General features: G+C 40.2%; 1 protein-coding gene across 1 annotated transcript in view; it reads left to right on the forward strand.

Annotated features, from left to right (window-relative positions):
• Positions 1-22,523, forward strand: part of tmtc2b (transmembrane O-mannosyltransferase targeting cadherins 2b) — a 112,017-nt gene that overhangs the window by 78,765 nt on the left and 10,729 nt on the right. The window contains exons 4-10 of the mRNA XM_078257659.1: positions 89-203; positions 2,631-2,716; positions 5,330-5,514; positions 6,692-6,770; positions 9,995-10,116; positions 18,449-18,530; positions 19,930-20,044. Coding sequence (XP_078113785.1) covers positions 89-203; positions 2,631-2,716; positions 5,330-5,514; positions 6,692-6,770; positions 9,995-10,116; positions 18,449-18,530; positions 19,930-20,044 — 784 coding nt within the window. The remainder of the gene's footprint in view (positions 1-88; positions 204-2,630; positions 2,717-5,329; positions 5,515-6,691; positions 6,771-9,994; positions 10,117-18,448; positions 18,531-19,929; positions 20,045-22,523) is intronic.

The raw sequence follows: 22,523 nt of genomic DNA on the forward strand, positions 1-22,523 counted from the left end.
CAAAAAAAACGTTATTAAAGAAGGTTGCCACAAATGTTCTTTTTTTTTTTATTCTGTTTGATTAACCTTTTCTTTTGTGATCTGTCAGCATGGGGCAACCTTGGAAATGTCCTGAAGAGCCAGGGCGAGATGGAGGAAGCTGAACAGGCGTACAGAAATGCCCTGTATTACCGCAGCAACATGGCTGACATGCTGTATAACCTGTGAGTTTGTTTTATCATATTTTTGTGTTATTTATATTTTCTTATTCCTAATGCTCAAGTTCATTTGCTTTTGAGGAATCTGTTGATCTGGTAACACTTTATAATAACCATCATTAATAAGGGGTAAATTCATATTTAATTAAACTTTAGTTAATAGTTATTTTACTGTTAAATAACAATGAGATGATGATTTATCATGTTTACTAATTATTAATAATGTTATAATTTACATTATTTTATCATTAGTTTAGCGTAGTATAAAATAATTACTTTATAATAATACGTTTATAAAATATACTTTGCCCATGGTTAATAAACATGATTTGCATAGCTATTATAAAGCTGCAACAAATGCTTACAATATTTAGCAAATGAATAATAATTGGTTTATAAAGCATCAAGTAACATTAATTTGGCCCCATTCAATATTTTGTAGTGATCAATAAAAGAGATGATTATTGATTATTTGTGCACTGATAATAGCTATTTAAATAATGCTTATAGATGTTTTACAGAGTATTATATATTATTATAATCATCAGTTGCAACTTTATAATAGCCATACAAATCATTTTTATTGACAGTTTACAAAAGGTTTCTTAAAGGCTTACAAATCATTTGGTCATCATTAACAAATACTTAAAGTGCTCATATTATGCTCATTTTCAGGTTCATAATTGTATTTAGAGGTTGTACCAGAATAGGTTTATGTGGTTTAATTTTCAGAAAACACCATATTTTTGTTGTACTGCACATTGCTGCAGCTCCTCTTTTCACCCTGTTTGTTGAGCTCTCTGTTTTAGCTTCAGAGTGAGGCATCTCACTTCTGTTCCATCTTTGTTGGGAGTCGCACATGCGCAGTAAGTACTGCTAGCTTGTCAGTTGCAGAGTATGAGCAAGGGGGTAAGCCAGCCTCCACAAAGCGTACCGCCTATGGAGCCATTTTGTTGCTAACAAGCCACCACCCGCCTTTAGCATCCCATTGACTGCCATGCATTTTGGCGCCATTTTGACAGCGAATAACTGACTAAGAAGCGTTTAAAGACTCTATTTGTCCATTGTTTATTTCTAAAGAAACACAACAATGTATAAAAGTTTTTGTAAAAATAGGCTAACGATTGTGTCATAACCACGCGACTTACTATCGCATAGTAGAGGAATTACCGTATAGTACAGGAGAAGCTCACAGGCAGTTTCAACTTATATAAGCTGTTTAAGTTGAATTATTAATGTTAACTAGCATTTCAGTTAGCAATAATTAGCCTGTGCCTATGTTATCTCCTAACATATACCTATGCTCTCCTTCTCTGCAAGATTAGGAATGATTGAGATTTCTCTTGGCACAGCTACCAGAAGACTTACAACTTTCAGACAGGTTGCTCATGTAACAGCTACGTTGTCAAGCTCAGTTGGAGGCTGCGCAGTAATGCTCAGCCATCACCCGGAAAAATGCATCTAATAGACTTCACTGGTCTCCGTGGAAATCTACGGTGTCACATTGTCCATTTCTTTAACTGTCTATGAGTATGAGGGAGTGCCACGCTAGCAGCTAGGCGAGCATTATAACGTGTGTTACAAAGTGATGCACGTTCGTCACGGAAGTAAAGGCTGGACTACAACAGAGCTGTTTGGAGCAGTTTGTGAACAGTGTTTTCTGTTGGAGATGGTGAGTCCCTTTGGGGTGGACTTTGGGTCTTTTTCACTTTGTAAACCTATAACATGCACAACAAGATATATAACACAATAAAGGAAAGGGGGAAGCCAAAAACCATAATATGAGCACTTTAATATAACATATATATAAAAAAAAATTATGTTTGCAACAATAAACTGTTAAAATAACATAAATTATAGCATTACTAATCATTTACTAAACATTATAAATCATCATTTCATTGTTTGTTAACAGTAAAATAACTACTTTAGTTTAATCTACTATCAATTTACTTTTTATTAGTGACGGTTGTTATAAAGTGTTACCGTTGATCCTATAGTGTGCCTGTAAGGCTTTCCTACTTGATTTTTTTTTTTTCAGTGTGTCTCCGCTCACAGCTGCTTCAATGACTTATGTCAAGGAGTGTGTGCAGCAAAATGGATGAGTTCTCCTCTTACAGTACATGCGTGTGTCCATTGATCAGAGCTGTTCTCTCAGAGGAAGTGCCGTCTTGTCTTGTTTTCCCCAGAGGGCTGTCTGTCTGAGTTATTAATGCTGCTGTTTTAGCCTGAGGGGAGGGGGGGGGGGCACAAACCATCCACAGCCAACACTCAATGTGTGCTCAAATGTCTGTGATCTAAATCTTCCTCCTCATTTTCATCAGCTGCTTGTGTTCTAATCCTAACAAGCTTTTTAACTTTTCAAGCATCTCCTCCTTTGAGTTCTCGACAACTCTAAACTGCCTGTACTGTCTTTTCTTTTGTCTGTTCCAGCGGTTTGCTGCTACAGGAGAGCAACAAGTTCTCCGAGGCACTCCACTACTATAAGCTGGCCATTGGGAGTCGGCCAACTCTGGCTTGTAAGTACAGCTTCTCTTTTTTATTGACAATCTCCAGCTCTTGTGGTTGTGGCCGCGCTGTGTCCAGGCAACAGTGAACACAGGCTGTGGTTATGTGAATGGAGAGGGATAGGTGGCAAAGGGCAGTGGGTATACGACTGAATTCAACAAGCAACTCAGCTGTCTGACGGGCTTTCAAAGCCAAGTCATGTCAACAGATCAAGTAACTGCATGATGTCATTTACTATGCATTCAGGCCATGACCCTCATTTCATTTTAGCCCACCTACGTTCGCTACATCTACTTCTTTCTCCGTTTTCAGCGTATCTTTCCCTCTTCTTTTTTGCTCATCACTCTTCCTTCCCATGAGAATTCATCCCAATTTTTCTGGCTCTTGCTGGAATTAAATTTCCCGTAAACTGTCATCTTCAGCAGGTTGATGAGAACAAATCGCGCACAATCTTACCTCACTGCGCAACAAATTAGCTCCCTATTGTTCTAGGCTTCAGTTAATGACAGATAAACAGAGATTCTTAAACGTCTCTTCCTTTCTTCCCCCCGGATTAATTATCGAACTAATCAAGATCACGGTTCGACTAGAAAATTTCCATTCAGCATGCAATTATCCAATCTGTTGTAGCCGATAACGAGGTTAATTAATTACCCCAAGCAGCAGACATGTTGAAGGCAGAATTAGAATGTGACAGTTAAAAGTGTTTTTCAAGGTTGAGCCATTACTCACTGCCTAATTGGGAGCATGTAGCATTATTAAATATGGAGAGCTATTCTGTTTTGTGTTAAAGTGCTATTGATTCTTTCCCATTTTTCGCACACAGAAAATCAGTTTAGAAGGCTGATGACATTTCTTTCGTCTCTCTGTGCATTTTCTTATCTGTCCTTCCATGCAATGGGAATGAAAGCCTATATTTTAAACATCTAATGCAACACAATGTAGCAAAGCTAAGACTGCAAGGTGTAAGGATGTGGAATGAAATAATGTGAGCTTTTAAGATAACAAGTTCCAAGAACACAAGAGAAAGAAGACAACTTGTTTGATGGTGGTGAAAAAAAGACGCGTCAACACCCTGTAGAAGAGCCTTCCAGATTGATCTGCTGTATCAAGTTAATTTATTCCAACAGCCAGACTTGATAGGGAGTTGTTTAGAGAGTCAGGTCCACAGAGACTAATTACTCTCCAGCCGCGTATTGACTATTAGATGTTGTCTTTGACCGCTCAAGAAAATGTTTAACAAGCGTCCAAAGTATCCCACAGGATGCATGCAAAGGTCAAACTTACAGTAAACATTAAGATCAACAGTGGCTTATTGTTCCACCTCAAAGCTGTAATACTTATAGAAATGGTATTACTCATCTTTTCAGAACCATTGATCTCTTAGGCTAAAGGTCAGTAAGAAAATAGCTATATATATATTATATATATATATATAATAATATAACTATAGTTATATATAGCTATATATATATTATATATATATATATATAAATAATAATATAACTATAGTTAGATTTGGCAGCAAAGGCTCTTTTTGAGGGAGTTATCGATTAATCCAAGCAGCATTTAGGATTCTGCTTAATGAATTAATCCGCCTCAAATAAACACATACATACATATTAAATCTTAGTTAAATCGGCAATACAAAAATGTACCCATTGACTGTAAAAAAAAACGTAGCATCCGTTACGTCACCAATTGGTTTGTGGACTGCTGTTTTGAAGCCTCGAGTTTGGCAATACGGGCGTCGCCATCTTGGTTTTTTGCAACCGGATGTGATGATTTTTGACGAGCGGGTGGAGCTGGGGAGGATGGCGCTGCCAAGCCAGTGTTGTTTATGGTTGCAATGGCGCTGCGCTATGCTAAATGTTGAAGAGGGAAAGTTGCCGATTTTCAACCCTTCTGGAGCGAGTCATGCAGTGGAGATTTACTGACGGATAAACACAGACCGGGTACTGCCGCCATTCATCTGCATGTACAGCAGTACAGAAAAACTGCAAACGTTCCCTTAAGTTACCAACTAGCTGTAGCTAGCTTGGTTAGCAGGACGCTGAATAAGGCATTTTTAGGCGACCAAAATATCCCAGTTAACTTTGATGAAGTGAAAACAGACAGTGAGAGGGTCACAGTTCCAGTTTAAAACACAGACAACGCCCAAAAACAAGTTTACGGTTATGTTAATGTGCACAGTGCCATGGATACGGATGCCATGGATAGAAACTTAGAAAGTTCTTATTGCAACCAGTGGAGTCGCCCCCCTTCTGGAAATTAGATACTATAGAATGCAGGTTTAAGGCACTTCGGCATTGGCTTCATTTTTCAGGCCCGGAAGCTTTGTCCATTATTTTTACATGCTATGAATCTACCACATATAAAGGAGGTTGGGGTGGTGGAGGAAGCTGCACTAGTAAACACTGTAAGCATAAATGTATTAGCAGAGTAACGCGAGTCAGGTTATAGTGGCTTCACTGTACATCTGCATGAAGCTGTTTGGACGTTTCCAGTTAGCGGATTCTTAAGCAGGGAGGAAACAGATGATCCAATCAGCTGATGCAATCCAAACCTTCAGTAAGTGCTCAGCCAGATCTAACACTATTCTCCATGATTTGTTTTCCCAACAGCGGCCTACTTGAATACGGGCATCATCCTGATGAATCAGGGTCGCCTAGATGAGTCCAAGCGCACCTTTCTGACCTGCGCAGACATCCCAGATGAGAACCTTAAGGACCCCCACGCCCACAAGAGCTCCGTCACCAGCTGCTTGTACAACCTGGGCAAGCTGCTCCATGAACAGGGACACCAGGAGGTAACGACCCAAACTGCAAAAAAATATATTTCACATTTTGCTCTGAAAATCTTTAGAGATATATGATGTATATTTCAAAAATATTTTACGCTTCATTTATATTGCTTTATTGGCAGGCATAGTACTGTTGACTGGACTATGATAACTTTAACTACAATGGAGAAATGTAAACGTCAGACTTGGATAAGTGCTGAGTTACACTAATTTCCCTAACTTACATTTTTATATTTAGCAAGTTGAGATAATTGAGGCATTATGTTATTTGTCAGTGAAGGACCCATAGCATAACCCATAGCATAACAATATAAAACAAAGGTACATTTTAGTTTACATGCACAAACCTATTTTGCCTCACATGTATGTATTTTGAAACATATAGTATCTCCAAACACATTGTGTCTAACAAACACCCCCACATTTTCCATAAGAGTTCAAAGAGTGTTCCTTTACGTGCAGTTTATGCTGGAAAAAGTTAAACCATAGTGAATAAAGATAAGATGCAAGCAGTTGCCCAAGGAGCTTCTGGAACACTGAGAAAATGCTCAGTTTGATGTCCATAATTGCTTGTGTCAGAGGGGACACAGTGTTTTGTGCAGATAATCCTCAGGCTGTATCTAACAAATTTGCTCTTTTTTCACGCCCCTAAAGACCTATAGTGCTGGCTAAAGTAACTGTTTTTTCCAATGCTGCACATTTATATTGTACATAAGCACTGATGCTGCTGATTCAATCAAGATTGAAGCAGCGGTGCTGCAGATTCAATAAGGGCTTTTATAAATTGTTGGCGTGCTGGAGAAAGAGAGCAGTCCCACTTCCTCCGACCTCTAACCGCAACATTTGCGTCAGCAGTAAAGTAGTTCCAGCTCCTTCTTCCATTGAAATTCTGAGGGACTCTGAGGTGAATCGCTGGACCTACACTCTATACATACCAGAGTCAATATGTGACACCGCTCTGGTCGTCTTAACAGCCGTGACACTGAGGATAGACCCTTTCTGCTCGACTCTGTATGAACCTGCCTCCCAGCGACCCCTAATTCCACGCCGTGTATTCACAGTGTCAGGGCCTCCGGCTGCAGGGGAGGAATGACTAGTTACCACAGCGCTGGTTCCTCTGGCGGGGTCTCTTCACTCTCTAATGCAAACATCCCCGACCTTATTTTTTTTGTTTCATTCACAGGAGGCCCTCACAGTGTTTAAAGAAGCAATACAGAAAATGCCAAGACAATTTGCACCACAGAGCCTCTACAACATGATGGGTAAGAGCTGCTTTTGTTTCAAGACTACAAGCATAAAAGCTATTGTTTTTAAATTCAAAAAATAAGAACTGGGCACTGGAACTTTTTTGTTTTACTTTGTTGCTCTGGGTCCCTTAAAACAAATAACCGTTTTGTTTCTTATGGACAGGCAGTGTCTTAACTGAACCACACTTTTAGTAAGCATTTGAGGATTACTAATTGCAACTAAGACCAGTGCTTACAGCCCCATTAGCTGTTTTACTTGCATCTTTGAATGTGGGATAGCGCAAGGCTCATTAACACCCACTTTGGAGCAGAGAGATCCTAGACTTTTATAATTTGCACCAAAATATGCAGGTTAAAATCACTTGAATTAGTTGAAGTTTGCACAAAACCATTCATACCGCTAGTGCTGTGAAAATTCCGAAGATGTTAACCTCGTGTTCACATTTCCAGTTGTGAATCCTAAACCTGGGGCTTACCGTAAGCCCTTGCTTATTAGATATGAAGATGAAAACTAGGTCAAGCTCACTCTAGCTTTTTGCAGCCGAGTGTTTCGGTTAAGCCAGAGATCAGATATGCTGCAAAAAGTTTTAAGGTGTGCTAGAATAAAGTAGATTGTCCAAAGAAATGTGTAAGATCAGTGTGACAGATAGACATCAAGCAAACAACCATTGATATCAATCAGTAAAATCCTTGTTTGAGAAATCTAACTTGAATTGATACTGTTTTGAGACAGTGGTAAGCTTTACAACATCATGTTGAACAGAGTTAATTTGCTTTTCACTGCAAGAACAAGCCAGCTTGTTAGATTACAGCTGTAGAACAGCTGCTTCCAGCCTCATTATAGCTGCTTTCTTTTAGTTTTTTTTTTACTTTTCTTTTTCCTCTGTCTCCCTCCTGCTTCTTTCTCTCTCTCACACATGCAGCTACTCACACACACACACACACACACACACACACACACACACACACACACACATGAAACATGGGACGTCTGTAATCCAGACTTGGTAGTGCCACGGCCATTTTATGTGAATGCAAAATCCAATTTGACGGAGCTACCAAGATTATGTCAAAATGTTGATGAAAGCTCTAGTCACCATTAAGGAGCAGCACAGCGTCTGTAATGGAGGCCCTGAGCCAGAGATCTGTGATTTCTGCAGCTTAGCGGTGTTTCCTTGCTGAACTGATTTGCACATTTGGCACACCTGCTCATATCTATCTCCAGTTTTTTCCGCTCACTGTGCTGCTCTCATGCCGTTTGTCAGACGCCAAGGAGCAGAATCTTTCATCAGAGGCAGACCTGGGTAATCTGCACCCTGCTGGTCTCGCTCCAACGCTCTCTGGTGGGCCCAGGAATGTTCCACTCCAAGGAGCAGGTTTTCAGCTCCTCGGATTCAATGTCACTTCTAATCGCACGTTGATGTTTGTGCTAATCTCATACAGAGGTCTGCTGCGAGGTGGGCGAGACAAGTCTTTTGGCGGCTTTTAAATCCATCAACTAATGAAGCGGGCGTGTCTAAACTAGTCTGTTATTACATTACATTATTTTTTATATCCACGACCTTCCGGTTCCGGGATTGCCTCCGGAAATTCTGCAGTATTACTGTTTTTTCGACCGGATTTCCATTACCTAACACTTCTTTTGTATTGGAACCAGACAGCTAGCTTATGTTGAATCTGAGTTTTCTGTTGCACGACTAAAACAACTTTTGAACGTGACATGTTCCACCAAAACAAGTTCCTTCCCGAGACTATTGTCCAGCGGCACCGGGGCTCCGCACAGCCCAAGACGATTGCGATTGGTTTAAAGAAATGCCAATAAACCAGAGCACGTTTTTCTCCCATCCCGGAATGCTGTGTGGACTATACCAGATCCTCTTTCGCAGCGCTGTGGAGGAAGGTCTGGCAAAGCCAGACTATGTCTTTACAGACCTATACATATATTTGTTAAAGTAGTTCAGTGCACCATTATGGTTGGTGGTAAGTCTCTGGAATCTCGGTATTCTTAAAGAGCTTTAGAACGGAAAAAAATTACAAGTTGGCCATAGGAATATTGCAATCTTTAAAAATATCTCCAAATGTGCGACATCCTTTGATCCATGCTTTTGCTCTATGTGATGTTAGCGTTGACAAGAACATTTGTGATTATGTAGCTACAATATCATGGATTTCCAACTCTTAAATCTGAAACTTAAGGCTGTACTGATGGATATCATCTTAAAAATATATTCTAATGTATTGCTTTAAAACTCTGGAGGGGGGGGAGGTGCGTTCTTAAGCCTTGAGCTTTCCTTTCTTTCACAATAAAAGGAAGCCAAGTCTTACATTTGACATATTTGATGTCTTTTACATGCTTATATGTTAAGAGGTACTATTACACAGCGTTATCGCTCATTCGCAGTAAAATGAGAAAGTGTGTTCAAATCATTAAAAAGGTCCCAGAGTTGTGATTAGGCGTGGGACACCTGTTGCTTATCACAGTTTCCAATCAGGGAAGTGATTAGTCCTAATCCTCTCGGAATTAAAGTGTCAGTCCACTCTAGTCCAAACAACGTGTCCACTCCAGTGCTAGTGAAATGTTAACAACTGGGCTACATTCAGTTTCTTTTTCCTAAATATGTTATAATGTTGATTTTAACTGTGTTGTCTCCAATTACCAGCCAATGTTGTCGAATTCTCTCAATAATATACGTGTTATTGGATGGCTGTGAAAGAGAGGTATTGTTTTTTCAGGTGTGAGCAGGCAGAGGGTCAAATCTGGTGGTGGGGGAGGTATCAGATGATGTCTGACAGATCAGGGAGAGAGAGGGAGAGAGAGAGAGAGTGAGAGAGAGTGTGTTAGAGACTCTGTATATTCTCCTGAAGTTATTAAGCCACACACTGAGCTCTTCCTATTTTAGTTTTTAAAAAATAAAAACACTGACAGTGATTTAAGTGTTAGTAACTGACTGGTTTGCTGTTGTGAAAGCAACATCATGAATTGTTTCTGCAGTATGAATGTGGTACTCCAAAACAAAGCATTTAGCATTGTTTCAGTCCATTGCCAGATATCATACAATTAAACATATCATTTAAAAACAACATAGGGTGTGACGCTGGATTTCGTGCCCCTCTGGATTGAGGTCTGGTCTCACTGCTACTCTGTCATGGAAACACTCAGCTGAACAATGGCAAAGAAGTGTGATGTCTTAACCTCCGACAGCTCGACCCCTGACTCAAACCTCACTTTGCTTTCACAGGAGAGGCCTACATAAGACTGAACAAGCTGACTGATGCTGAACACTGGTACCGAGAGTCCCTGCGAGCCAAGCCGGACCACATTCCTGCACACCTCACCTATGGCAAACTCCTGGCTATGACGGTAAGACTTTGGTTTCTACATACAGTCTGTGTGAATATACCTGTATTGACCCTCTGTCTGAAACGCTTCCTTTTAGTGCCTGTCTTTAAGCCCCCCTTTTTCAAAAAAGCCATGTTTCCTGCGTTTCCTGGAAATGTGGGTCTTCCACATTTGTGCTGTCATTGCAGCCGGGAAATGACTGTAATGGTACTGTAGCAGCACTTTCTAGCTATCTATAGTTTTGTTATATAAATATATAATATATAATACACATATATATATATGTGTATTATATATTATATATATATAAATAAATATTTTATTTTATTTTATTTATTTTTTTACTTTCACAGTATTTATAATGCACCTTGACCTTCTTTATTAAAAAAGAAGACTTTTTACAACATGGGACCTTTAAAGCTGCAGTGGGTAAAATAAAAAAAATGTAAAAAGAAATACGCCAGAATTTGAAGTAGAGTGAGACCTCTTCCTTCAGCTCTCCCTCTCCCCGCCGCACGCATGCGCAGAACAGCCAATACGAATGCTCTCTCTCTCTCCCTCTCTCTCTCTCCCTCTCTCCCTCCCTCTCTCTCTCTCTCTCTCTCTCTCTCTCTCTCTCTCTCTCTCTCTGAAATGAGCTGCAATTGTCCAATGACGCTTCATCACAGCTAGATTATCCAAAGCATGAAAACAGAGCCAAGATGAGGTGCACAAGTCTGGTTTTCTCTCAGACCACTAGCATTACAATATGCTAAGGGATTATTATGGAATCTTTTCTCAATGACGCCAAAAATAAATTGCCTACCACAGCTTTAAACGAGAGACTATATTACTTTTGAAGGAAGAAATAACCCATTCTTTCTTTTGCAAATGAAAGTTGAATTCATAGATCATCTGCTGGTCGACTGTATCGAACTGTTGATATCTTCTAACTTTTTGTTTCCCTGAACCAGTTCTCATTCTCTACATGTACTCGCTCAGTTCTTTTAACTTTCCTTTTTATTACACTCTCTTTCAACTCCCCTGGCTTTTCATTACTTTTCTCCAGCTCTCTACTCATGTTCGTAATGTCCTCCTGAAGTCTCTACAGTTAATCAATAGTGTGTGGGTTAGAGAGAGGGACAAGATTGGAAGAGGTTGAGCATGAGAGAACAACGAGAGGAGGGTTGTCACGTTGTATTTCTCAAGATGCTCCTGTCCGTCATGGGAATAGAACTTCCTGATTAAAAACCTTGCCCTTTTTTTGGTCCATGTAACTTGTGATTAGATCTTTAAAAGTTGCTGTAATCGCAACTTAGAACCAACAGCGAAACAGATATCTGGCATTTGGCATGTTTGCAACGTTGAAGAGAATTTAAATTTCTGAGCACTGCAAAGAAAGAATTCAACATCTGCCCAGCATTTTCCAGGAGAGAGATAAGATCCTCTCGGGGTCCTGACCTGTGTTACAATACCATGAAGAAAATGCTTAAGCAGTTTCCAGAGTCACAGAGGTTACGAGGAGGTGGTCATGTGGTCGGGTCATACAGTCATCTGTTACAGATCACAGCTAGATAGGCGTATTTGGAGTAGTCTCGTATTGCCAGACTTTCCTCCACAGCGCTGCGGAGGGTCTGGCTAGTCCACACAGCATTCCGGGATGGGAGAAAAACGTGCTCTGGTTTATTGGCATTTCTTTAAACCAATCCCAATTGTCTTGGGCGGCGCTAAGTGCCAGATGCAGCAACGGTGCCTCTGCAAAATAGCCTCGGGAAGGAACTTGTTTTGGTGGAACATGTGCACGTAGGGAGGCGAGCTCTGGAATTAAAAAGGCTGTCAAGTGTGTGATGAGAATTTTACTCAAAAAATATATATAAATATAATTTGATTATCGGTTCTAGCTTAGAAGATGTTTCCCGAATCGACCGGAGCTTAGAATGCCAACACAAAGAAAGCGGAAAGTGAGATACATCCGGCGGCACCGGAACTATCCCGTAAATGAAACGTTGTCGATATCAGAATCAGAATCAGAAGATGCATTGTCATTGCATGCATGCAGCGCAATTCTTAGCAGCAGTTGACCCAGTAAACATAAATCTAAATCTAAAAAGACAAGAAATAAATAGTGAAACAATACAATCAAAAAAATATATACACACTAAAATATATATATATATATATACACTATATTTGGAGTAGAGCTGAAAAAGAGGAGCAGTTAGAGCTGAAAAAGACTGTCGGAGTAGAAATCAGACAAACAAATTGGAAGGAGAGCTACCCAGCAGGTCAAAAGAAGGGTGGAGGCCTTCTCTTCAGCTGACACCGCTCTCTCCCACAGTCTGATCCCTAATGAAAGGCCGTCAATGTGTTTCTGTAGCCTCGAGCGCTGGAATCTGGATCTCCACAGAAAGGCTTGAGTCTTCCTGGCCCTGTCCAGTTTCATTTCCCTAATGGAAACAGAGTCTTTTTCAAGTTCTTTTCATTTCATTTATAGTCTTTCCAAAATTATGAGTTTATGTTTTACAGCTGATACAGTACTTTTGGAAGAATTTTACTTTGCACGTCATTTACTCTAACTTGCTGGAAAAAATACAATTTTCCAGCAAGCAACAAAGGTTTACATTTATCCCTTACAAAGAATATTCTAATATTCTAGCTTAGCTCTGTCCATGACATAAATTGCCTATCAGCACCTGTAAAGCTCAACAATTAAGACGTTGTATCTCATTGGTTTAATGTGTACAAAAACTGAAGTGTAAAACATACACTTTGTGGTTTTACAGTTGTTTTTTTGCCAGACTTTTACTCAGTAACTTCTGGCATGTAAAAGAATATGATTAGAAAAGACATTTTAGTTTTGTTGTCTTTCTTCGAGTTGGATGAGAAGATTAATACCTCTGTCTGTAGGGTAAATGAAGATGGAGCCAGGACACAGTTAGCTTAGCATTGTTTGTCGTTTCTTCTTCTTACTTCTTCCTTCCTGTATGCTAATATATGCTACTATGTTGCTGGTGGTAGCTTCATATTTACTGTACAGTCATGAGCGTGGTATCAATTAGGGCTGTGCAATTAATCAAATTTTGATCGTGATTTCGGCTTCCAACGATCACAAAAAAAAATTCAATTGAATTGATTGCCCATTACATTTTACAAGTAAACTTTTATTTCGTCTTATGTTCTGAAGGGGAGTTCAAAAAGTTCAATGGGAAAAGTATCAAGGGAAATTCCACTGTTGATGTGTCTAAATGCTCATTTTCAGGTTCATAATTGTATTTAGAGGTTGTACCAGAATAGGTTTATGTGGTTTAATTTTCAGAAAAACACCATCTTTTTGTTGTACTGCACATTGCTGCAGCTCCTCTTTGTGTTGAGCTCTCCGTTTTAGCTACAAAGTGACGCATCTCACTTCTGTACCATCTTTGTTGGGAGTCGCACATGCTGTTCACAACTGACTGCTAGCTAGTCACTTGCAGAGTATGAGGGCATGCCATGCTAGCAGCTAGGCGAGCATTATAACGTGTGTTACAAAGTGGCGCATGTTCGTCACGGAAGTAAAGGCTGGACTATAATTGAGCCGTTTGGAGCAGTTTGTGAACAGTGCTTTCGTCAACAAAGTGAAATGTCTGAAAAACTGTTCATTTAATCTGATAATCGTGTTAATTCTCTCAATAATGCCATTACATAGTGTATCCTCGGTCTATCTTGCGGTTGTAGATCATTGTGTGTCCAAATGAAATTGAGCTCCAGCACCATACTAGATTGATTTTTGTCAATTGTCAGCTTAAAGACTAGTTCAGCTGACACTGCAGTTAAAAGCATCTTGTTAAGCTGACATGAACTCCTCTCTGTTCAAAAGCCACTGGACATCAAAAACTCTGAATCTGAAACCAAACGCTGTCAACGGGAACAACACAATTCTTTAGAGGAGATTGTTGTGATTTGATGAAGTGGACTCAGGGAAGTATTCAGTGGGCCGTGAAGAGAAACTCATTTTATTTAAGAAAGTGTTATTGATTTTGGAGGAAAATAGAGTTTAAACCTGCAGGGATGAATCTCTGTAGATCTCTGACCATGATGGATAGTAGAGGAGCCCCCGTGATTCTGTGACTGCAAATAATGCTGCCAGAGGACGGAACTTAGTTGTTTGTTAAAGCTTCGGACCTCTTAATCCATAAGAGAATTATGGGAAAAAAGAAGTTTGTTGGGAAGTTTGTACCGAAGAATTCAAGTTAGGGTACCGTAGGGCTGCACGACATGACGGAAATATACAATATGCGATAATTGAATATCGCGATAACGATATTACCTGTGATAAATAAACCGATATTAAAGTGTACTCAGTTCTGCCTTTCTGCTGCTTTCAGTATTCTGCACCAAAGACAACAAATTGGTTGTTGAATTTAAAACAAATGAAAAGTAATCATTTCCAACATTCTTTTATTGAACAAATTGAACATTGAATATAATGTAAAAGCATCACTAAAACAAAATCTTGTCTTATGTTATGTGTGATGTTACATTTGTAAAATGTTACATTTTAAAGTGTATTTTTCTACTTTCTCTTTTAACTAACACAAAAATCTCTGAGTGTCATTCGCGATAAGTCGCAGCCGTTTGCAATATGTTTCTTGTGCTAAGTTATTATCGCAATGGCGATAATAAAGCAATATAATGTGCAGTCCTAGGGTACCATTTAATGTATTCTCTTCCTGTTGTATGGCCTCTGTGCTTGATGACAACAGTGTTTAAGTGTGATCATAACCAGCCCAGGAAGTTGAACTTCCCACCAGCCCCGCGTCTTTCATCCCCCACCCCTGCACTCCTTGTGGCACCACTCTGAGTGAAGAAGACGCTTCTGTCAGGAGTTTCGAGGTTCAGATCCCTGCGGGGGGCGGGGGGGGAGGCTGCGAGATGAGGCTTGATATAGGGTCAGAGAAGGGTGAGAGGAGGACGCTGGTGCTGAGCTGGTAGTGGAGGTGCAGAGAGTAACAAGTTGCTGTGATTTGTGGATGACGGAAAGACAAAACAGGTGGGAGGGAGAGTTAATAACCCAGATCAGTATCGTCCCCCACGCTGCGCTGACCCCTGCACACCTCTGCTCAAACCCCAGGGGTCAGGATGTGACTGGGGCTCTCTGTACACATCGCAGGTCAGAGATGGACACAGCCCCACTGATGCCTGCAATATTGGATTCAAGTCATCTACTTGTCATTTCCTCAGCTAATACGATGCAGGCTTCATTCATAATCACCCAGACGTCCATAGAGCCGGAGCTATATCTGCAGTTTATCTGATGCTATCAGGAGATTTGAGGAGTGAGGAACGCACCAATAAGCTCAGCATGTGTGTGACAAAAGGGAGGATATTGTATTCACACAATGAGCTGACTAGAATTAGAAGTGGATATATGTAATGGAAAGTGTGCTTTGAAGGGTGGTTGGCATTTAGTTATTGACTTCCTATATTATTTTTGTGCTTCAGAAAAAAGAGCATCAGTGCTGGTTGGGTTTCGTGATTATTCATAGAGTCATACAGGTGAGCTAAATGTGTTTATAATCCAGAAATTTGAAGATGAAAGCAGTTGGCTGTTTAGTGAGGTTCAACAGCTAAGTAAGTAATATAACAAGTAGTGTAACAAATTGCCTCTCTGGGGATTAATAAGAACTGCAATAACATTTATTTTAAGACAATTAATGAGAAAGAAGCAACTTGTTAGTTTTTTTTTCAGGTCCTAACTGCCATATATCTTGCTCTGGGCATGGTATCCATTAATATACTTAGATGTGTCATAATATGAATCCACTCACAACTGCAACTCATTCCAATGTGTGAAAGCTTAATTCTGAGGTTTAACAAACAGATGTAGACCTGTGTTATTATAAAACCAGCTGGCCCTCAAACTTACACATTCCTACATCTGTGAATACGAGTATAAAAATACACAGAGAGGATGCTTTTCAGACTGGAACTGTGATCGCTATTTGGACACCATCAACTCTATTAAACATATACTTAGCACGGGCATGATTTTCCGCAGCATCAAGGAGAAGCCCACTCAAATATTTACATTAGAAAATTATGTATTTATTGAATCTACAGCTCACTGAAAATGTATATGCTTGACTAAGTATATGTCATTTATGCTACACTGTACTGATTGGATTTGAGCCCATTCTTCTATTTGACTAGTTGAAGCAATTTGCTGTATATACATTATTTTTCCTGGCTTATGCAATCTTTATGCAATCCGTCTTCATCTTTTCTGATGCTTTGGTATTTTACCTCAAGCCTTTATAGACTTGGCTCAACTCGATTTTAACTATGTTTTAGTCATGCAAATGTATTATCTTATAGCAAAAACACACACTAATGGTTGCATTGTTAAAGGACAAATCAGGCGCAAAATGAATCTAGTGGTTAATAACACGTGTACCGAGTCGACTGTTGTCTGGGATATGTTTTATGCTAATCGAATGTGACCAGTTTTAGCGCAAACCGCTAATTAGCTTATAAAGCTAGTCGTCGGGGCACGGGTAAAGTAAAAAGAAATCGCTATTGCTATACCACTAACACGGCTCAAAATAGCACCACACTTCCACGGTAGCATAATGAGGGTCCCTACATGTAAACTGAAGCATTGAGAACTTTGTAAGTGTACAGACAGTTTATTAAAAAGATAGATTATATATACTGATACAGGCAGGCGCCATCTTGGGAAAACAGTCATGATCAGTCGAACGACGAACGGCGTAGTTAGTCACCCATATATTTTAATAAACAGATATAATTCATGCATTTCCATGTAATTACATTTCACAAACGTAATTCCTATCGACCCATTGAGAAACCACGGACCATGGGAGATTTCAAGTGACGGTTCGTCGTTCGACTGGTCATGACTGTTTTCCCAAGATGGCGCCCGCCTGTATACGTGAACGGTACTGTCTTTATAAACTATCTTTTTAATAAACTGTCTGTACTCTTACAAAGTTCTCAATGCTTCGGTTTACATGTAGGGACCCTCATTATGCTACCACGGAAGTGTGGTGCTATTTTGAGCCGTGTTAGTGGTATAGAAATAGCGATTTCTTTTTACTTTACCCGTGCCTCGACGACTAGCTTTATAAGCTAATTAGCGGTTTGCAATAAAACTGGTCACATTTGATTAGCATGAAAACCATTCCCAGAGAAAGGTCAAACTCAGTACACGTTATTAACTCCTAGGTTCATTTTGCACAGGATTTGTCCTTTAATGCTAAAACATCAGCCTTTATGGATGAGTGTGCATTGTTAATTGTTGATCAGATGGCATCTGGTGCCCAACTGAGAGCAGGGATGTGTCAAAGTCCCAGCTGGCATGAGTATTGGCCAGCTGCTCTGTTCTGTCTGAGCTGTGATTGGTTACGTGTCACAGTCTAAAGGACCTGAGGGAGTTTTGGAGGTCCACAGGGTGCTATGCTCACCCACCCAGAATGGGTTCTTTCATCTGTCTGAAGGCTGGAACAACACTGTACACAGAAAAACTCTGTGTGTGTATGTGCCATGCACTTCTTATGTAACCCTAAAAAATCCCTATCTATATATATATATATATATATATATATATATATATATTTGATCACACTTGAATTTTGAACATGATTTCGATTTCAGCTCCTAACGATCACAAAAAAAACGTAATTGAGAACAACTATTATATTTGCACATTATGTCTCGCAAGTAAACTCGTTTTTTTGTCTTGTGATCTGAATGAAAAAAAAAGTATTTAGAGAAATTTCACAGTTGAAGATGTTTTTACTGTTGATTGAACTGTTTTTTTTAAGTTCAATAAATGCAACATCTTTCAAAAAGTCAATTACAAATCGTGTTAAATAATCGTGATTTCAATATTGACCAAAAAGTAATTGTGATTATAATTTGTTTTCATAATCAGGCAGCCCTAATCACTCTCACTGTTTCCTCTTCTTTCCTTTCCACCCTCCCGCTCCATTTCCATCCACTGCTCTCTGTCTTGTTTCATAGCAGTCAGGCCACACACACCGGCAAGCTGCGGTTAAACTCTGGAAGTGTTATTTGCACAGATAAAAGTGTGTAATGAATGAGCTTTTTGCCCTGCCTGGTCTGCTGTGCCAAGCATGACAGTGTGTACTTTGACAGAACGACACATGAGCTTTAACGAATAACACTCGCGGTCCATGTGTTTCATGTCTATTTATTAAGATTTATTGTTAAAGTAGGTCTGCGGTTTGGAGAAGGACATTGGGTATACACAAAGGTATTTTGGTCGTTGAGCTGAGTGCTGTGTTTTTATAATGAGTAGTTTTGAGGAGCAGTTGAAAAAATAATGACACTGTGTTTATTCCATCTCTCTCAGGGGCAGAAAACAGAAGCGGAGAGGTACTTCCTGAAGGCCATCCAACTTGATCCTGCAAAAGGCAACTGCTACATGCATTATGGTAAGCATTGATATATATTTTTTTTCCTTTTAATTTGACATATCCTGCCTTTGTTCTTACGTCCTCATTTATTATATTTGTCAATTTCACATGGTGCACTTGTTTGCACAAAGGTAGGAACTTGTACACCCTAGCAGTGTTGGCTGACCCTTTTGCCATCTCTTCCCCTAACTAATCAGCCAGGATGTCAGTCTGTACGTGGTTGGGGGGGATCGCAACAAGACAGGATGATTCCCTCTGATTGTCCTCTTTGATTTCCTGGAAATGCGGAACGTGACAATTTTAACGTAGCTCTTGTCTTCCATTATGTCTGTGTGACTCACACATGGCAGTGTTACCTCTTAGATTTAATTACTGTCATAGTAAGATTGAGTTTGAATAAGCTGTCAAGTTAATTACTTCCTTTCTTTCAAAGCCTTTAAAACCACGTCTGCCTGAAACAGCATTTTGGGATGAACTGATGTGTCAGCTCGCTATCATCACACAAGCTTCTATGTGGCATTTAAAGCGATCAATACACCAGGTTAATGGTGGCTTTTTACGTTTTCTTGAAGGACTGTATGTCTAAGTTGTCATCTGGCAGAGGTTAAGTACTCTGTTTAAAATAAGATGAACTCTATTGATCTACAAGAGGAAAGAATGGCATGGCAGAGGCAAAGAACAGGATATAGATAGACATCCAATTGATAAATGATTAAAGGTGGAGCATATCAAAGTCTGTATGCGCAGCTTTGTAAAAAACATTTTAAAACAATATATAGCAGGACACTGGCATTTACTGATACAGGGGCTGTCTTCCCTTTCTTACTCATAGATGTGCTTTGATATATCATAAACCCTCCGTAACTGCAAAGGTGTTTTTAAAATGAAACTATTTTACACTCAGTCATGGTCTGAAGTCTCACTTTACATCTGTCTCCGACCTCAGGCCTGTATTCACGGCTTCAGTTTCATCCACAGTTATTAAGGAAAATATGCTTAGGTTCACATAGTGGTTTAGCATCCTGGTACAGTAACCAAAGTCAACGGGATAATAATTCCTCTCTCTGAACCTGGCCCTTACTAAGGGGTCCAAGATTTTGCGATCCCATCTTATGCGTTTGACTGCAAACACAGCCACACTCGTAATAAGACACAAACCTTCAGCGAGAAACGTTTTCATCCTAAAGAAACAGATTTATCAAGGTCGGCTAGTCTGAACAAATGGGTCTGAGAGATGGCCAAAGAGTGATGGTATGTTGCGCTCATATCTAGTGTTTCGGAGTATTATTTCAGGGGCAGACCTGGCTGTCCCTCTGCCAGGGCCAAAGGCAACACTCGCACACTGTGTATCCCTCTTTGCCTCTGTGAGGATCGCTCAGCGGTTTAACAGCAGCGCTGTTCTCTCCTGTCCCGCCAGGTCAGTTTTTGTTGGAAGAGTCACGGCTGCTGGAAGCGGCGGAGATGGCAGAGAAAGCCGCGCGCCTTGACAGCGGGGAGTTTGATGTGGTCTTCAGTGCAGCCCACATGCTCAGGTGAGGCTTCGATCGGAATGATTTCCATAGCTACGGTACATGCATAAAGACACTATATGTATTTCACTCTTTGTATATGAAATGGGTGGGCCACAGTTTTCCATGGCTGCGTAGCAAGGAGGCTGTGTATTAGAGAGAGGGAGGTCTTCTGTCTGCACGGTTTATCCAGGAGCTTACACTGTGTTAAGTTCCGGGAAGTTGAGGACCCAAAGGTAGGGAGCAGGCAGGCAGGCAGGAGAAAGTTGAAGTTGAGGATTTATTAAACCAAAACACAAAAAAATAACCAAGGGAATCCAGAGAATAGCTGACACGGAGAAACACGACAGGAACAAACACACATACTATGATCCGACACAGGACAAGGGGAACACAAAGACTAAATACAGAGGGTAACGATGTAACAAGGGGCAGGTGACACAAGGGCTGGGAAACAGGTGGAAAACATCAGGCAATCACAAGAGCGGGAAAACACAGGGAGTAAAACTAGACAGGACAAGACAGAGAACAGACTATCAAAATAAAACAGGAAACAGAACATAAAACAAGACCAGATGGAAAACAAGACATGACAGAAAACCAGGCTACAAAAATGACTGCAATACTACGATAAGACAAGACAAAACACCAAAACCATAACACACTGCTCCTTAGCCAGTGTGATTTACTTGGCTGTACTTTGTAATCCTCTTTTAGCTGCCAGCCCGAGAGCTGCTGGTTTGTCTTAGCGTGCTGCGTGGCTATGTATCTTCGTATTCTCTCTCTCACTCTGTCTCACTCTTTCTCGTCTGGCCCTGGCTCATACTTGAAGGTCTGTTTCCAAATGAGTGCAAGGTTGATGGGCCTGAGCGGCAAAGCTTTAGCAGCCCAGAAGCTGTTGTGTTTCTAAACACAAGCTATGGAGTGGAAATTTGTAAATACAGCCACGTGCCAACTTACAGTGGGCTGCCCCACTGACTGAATAAACCTACAAAATTATACATTGTGACTCAGTGTAGAGATTTCCTTCTTTAAACAAATCATGGGTAACTCAGGGATTTTTAAATTGCAGCTGCCTGCTGAAAGAAAATAGTTATCTTTAATGGAATAGTTTTGCTGAAAGTTAGGGGAGAAATCCGATACCACAGTTAGCGTAGCTAGCGTAAAGACTGGAAGCTGGGGGAAACAGATCGCCTGGTTCTGTTCAAACGTAACAAAATTGGCCTACCAGCACCTTCAGCGCTCACTAATTAATTGATTGAAGCGGTACAGAAACCAAAATGTAAAAATGACATGTTGATATGGAGACTCTGGGAAGTTACTGCGCCCAGCACATACAGTATGCCGCCTTCACGTCGATTAGACAGAAATCACGAGCAACAGAGTCAGAAAAACTGTTAAGGTCTAGCACCTCTACCTCCTCGTTGTAATTCCAAGTCAGAGAAATCAGGAGTTTCTGACTGCAACAATATTTCCCACATGGTGAAAAGAACTACAGAGGTGTAACTACCATAGTAGTAACTCCTAAATAAAATCCAATAGTACACTGATACAATCAACTCAAGTAATTTCACAGGATATACCCTTTTAACAGGTTTTACTTGTTGACAAACTGCTTCAAATTCATAACCACAAAAAACAGCTAGAGTAATTTAGGCAATATAAATGATGGAATCATTTGAATATTACATAAACAGCCCATATTGAATTGATATTGGAATAACAAAGCTGATATAGCATGACGGCAGCCCCAGCTTGTAAAACCAAATGTGTCATTTTTACACTTAGCGTAACGTAGCTGTTTCCCCCTGTCTCTAGTCTGCTTAGCTATAGTCTGACTCACAGGATGTAGTCTGTGCATATAATCCTGCAACTATTCAGGACTAATTCCTGGCTATTTTACTATACAGTCTATTTCAGATGGAATTCTTCTTCCCTTCCACTATCTGTGTGTTACTGTTTTCAAAATCCCCGTCGCTAAGTGAGGAAACAACAACAATCTCTGAGCTAGCAACCTACACGCTGAAAATGGCAGGTTTTGATGAAGATTTGGAGGCCTGCTCGGTTCTTTCAGTGAATGGTTGTAAAGGTTTAGAAGGCAAATGTTGCATTTGCATATGAACATTTGCTGTCTAACAGGGACGTTCTTGCATGTTTGCTCACCGGTTAAGGAAAAGGTTTCATATTCCAAGCATGGCCTGTCATCCGTTCCACTTCACGTGAGCTTCTGTGATATTGGTTTAATAACATTCTGCAAGAGCCACATACAGCTATTAAATTGTCTATGGTTTTAACGAGTCCAGTGAGCCACTTTGGAGCTTAAGTATAGGCAGGCTTTACCTCTTGGGCACCATTGATCAACTTATGTTTGTCTTTTTAATCAGTAAAAGTTGTACCACATTGTCGGCATACGTCTTTTATGGTTTTATGTCGCGTTTTCTTTTGCGGGGCTTTATCAATTGTCATGCAAGGGCTTGCCTCCCCACGTGAAAATGTTCCAATA

The sequence above is a fragment of the Sander vitreus genome, chromosome 8 (assembly GCF_031162955.1).
Source record: "Sander vitreus isolate 19-12246 chromosome 8, sanVit1, whole genome shotgun sequence".
In the NCBI taxonomy this organism is placed as follows: domain Eukaryota; kingdom Metazoa; phylum Chordata; class Actinopteri; order Perciformes; family Percidae; genus Sander; species Sander vitreus.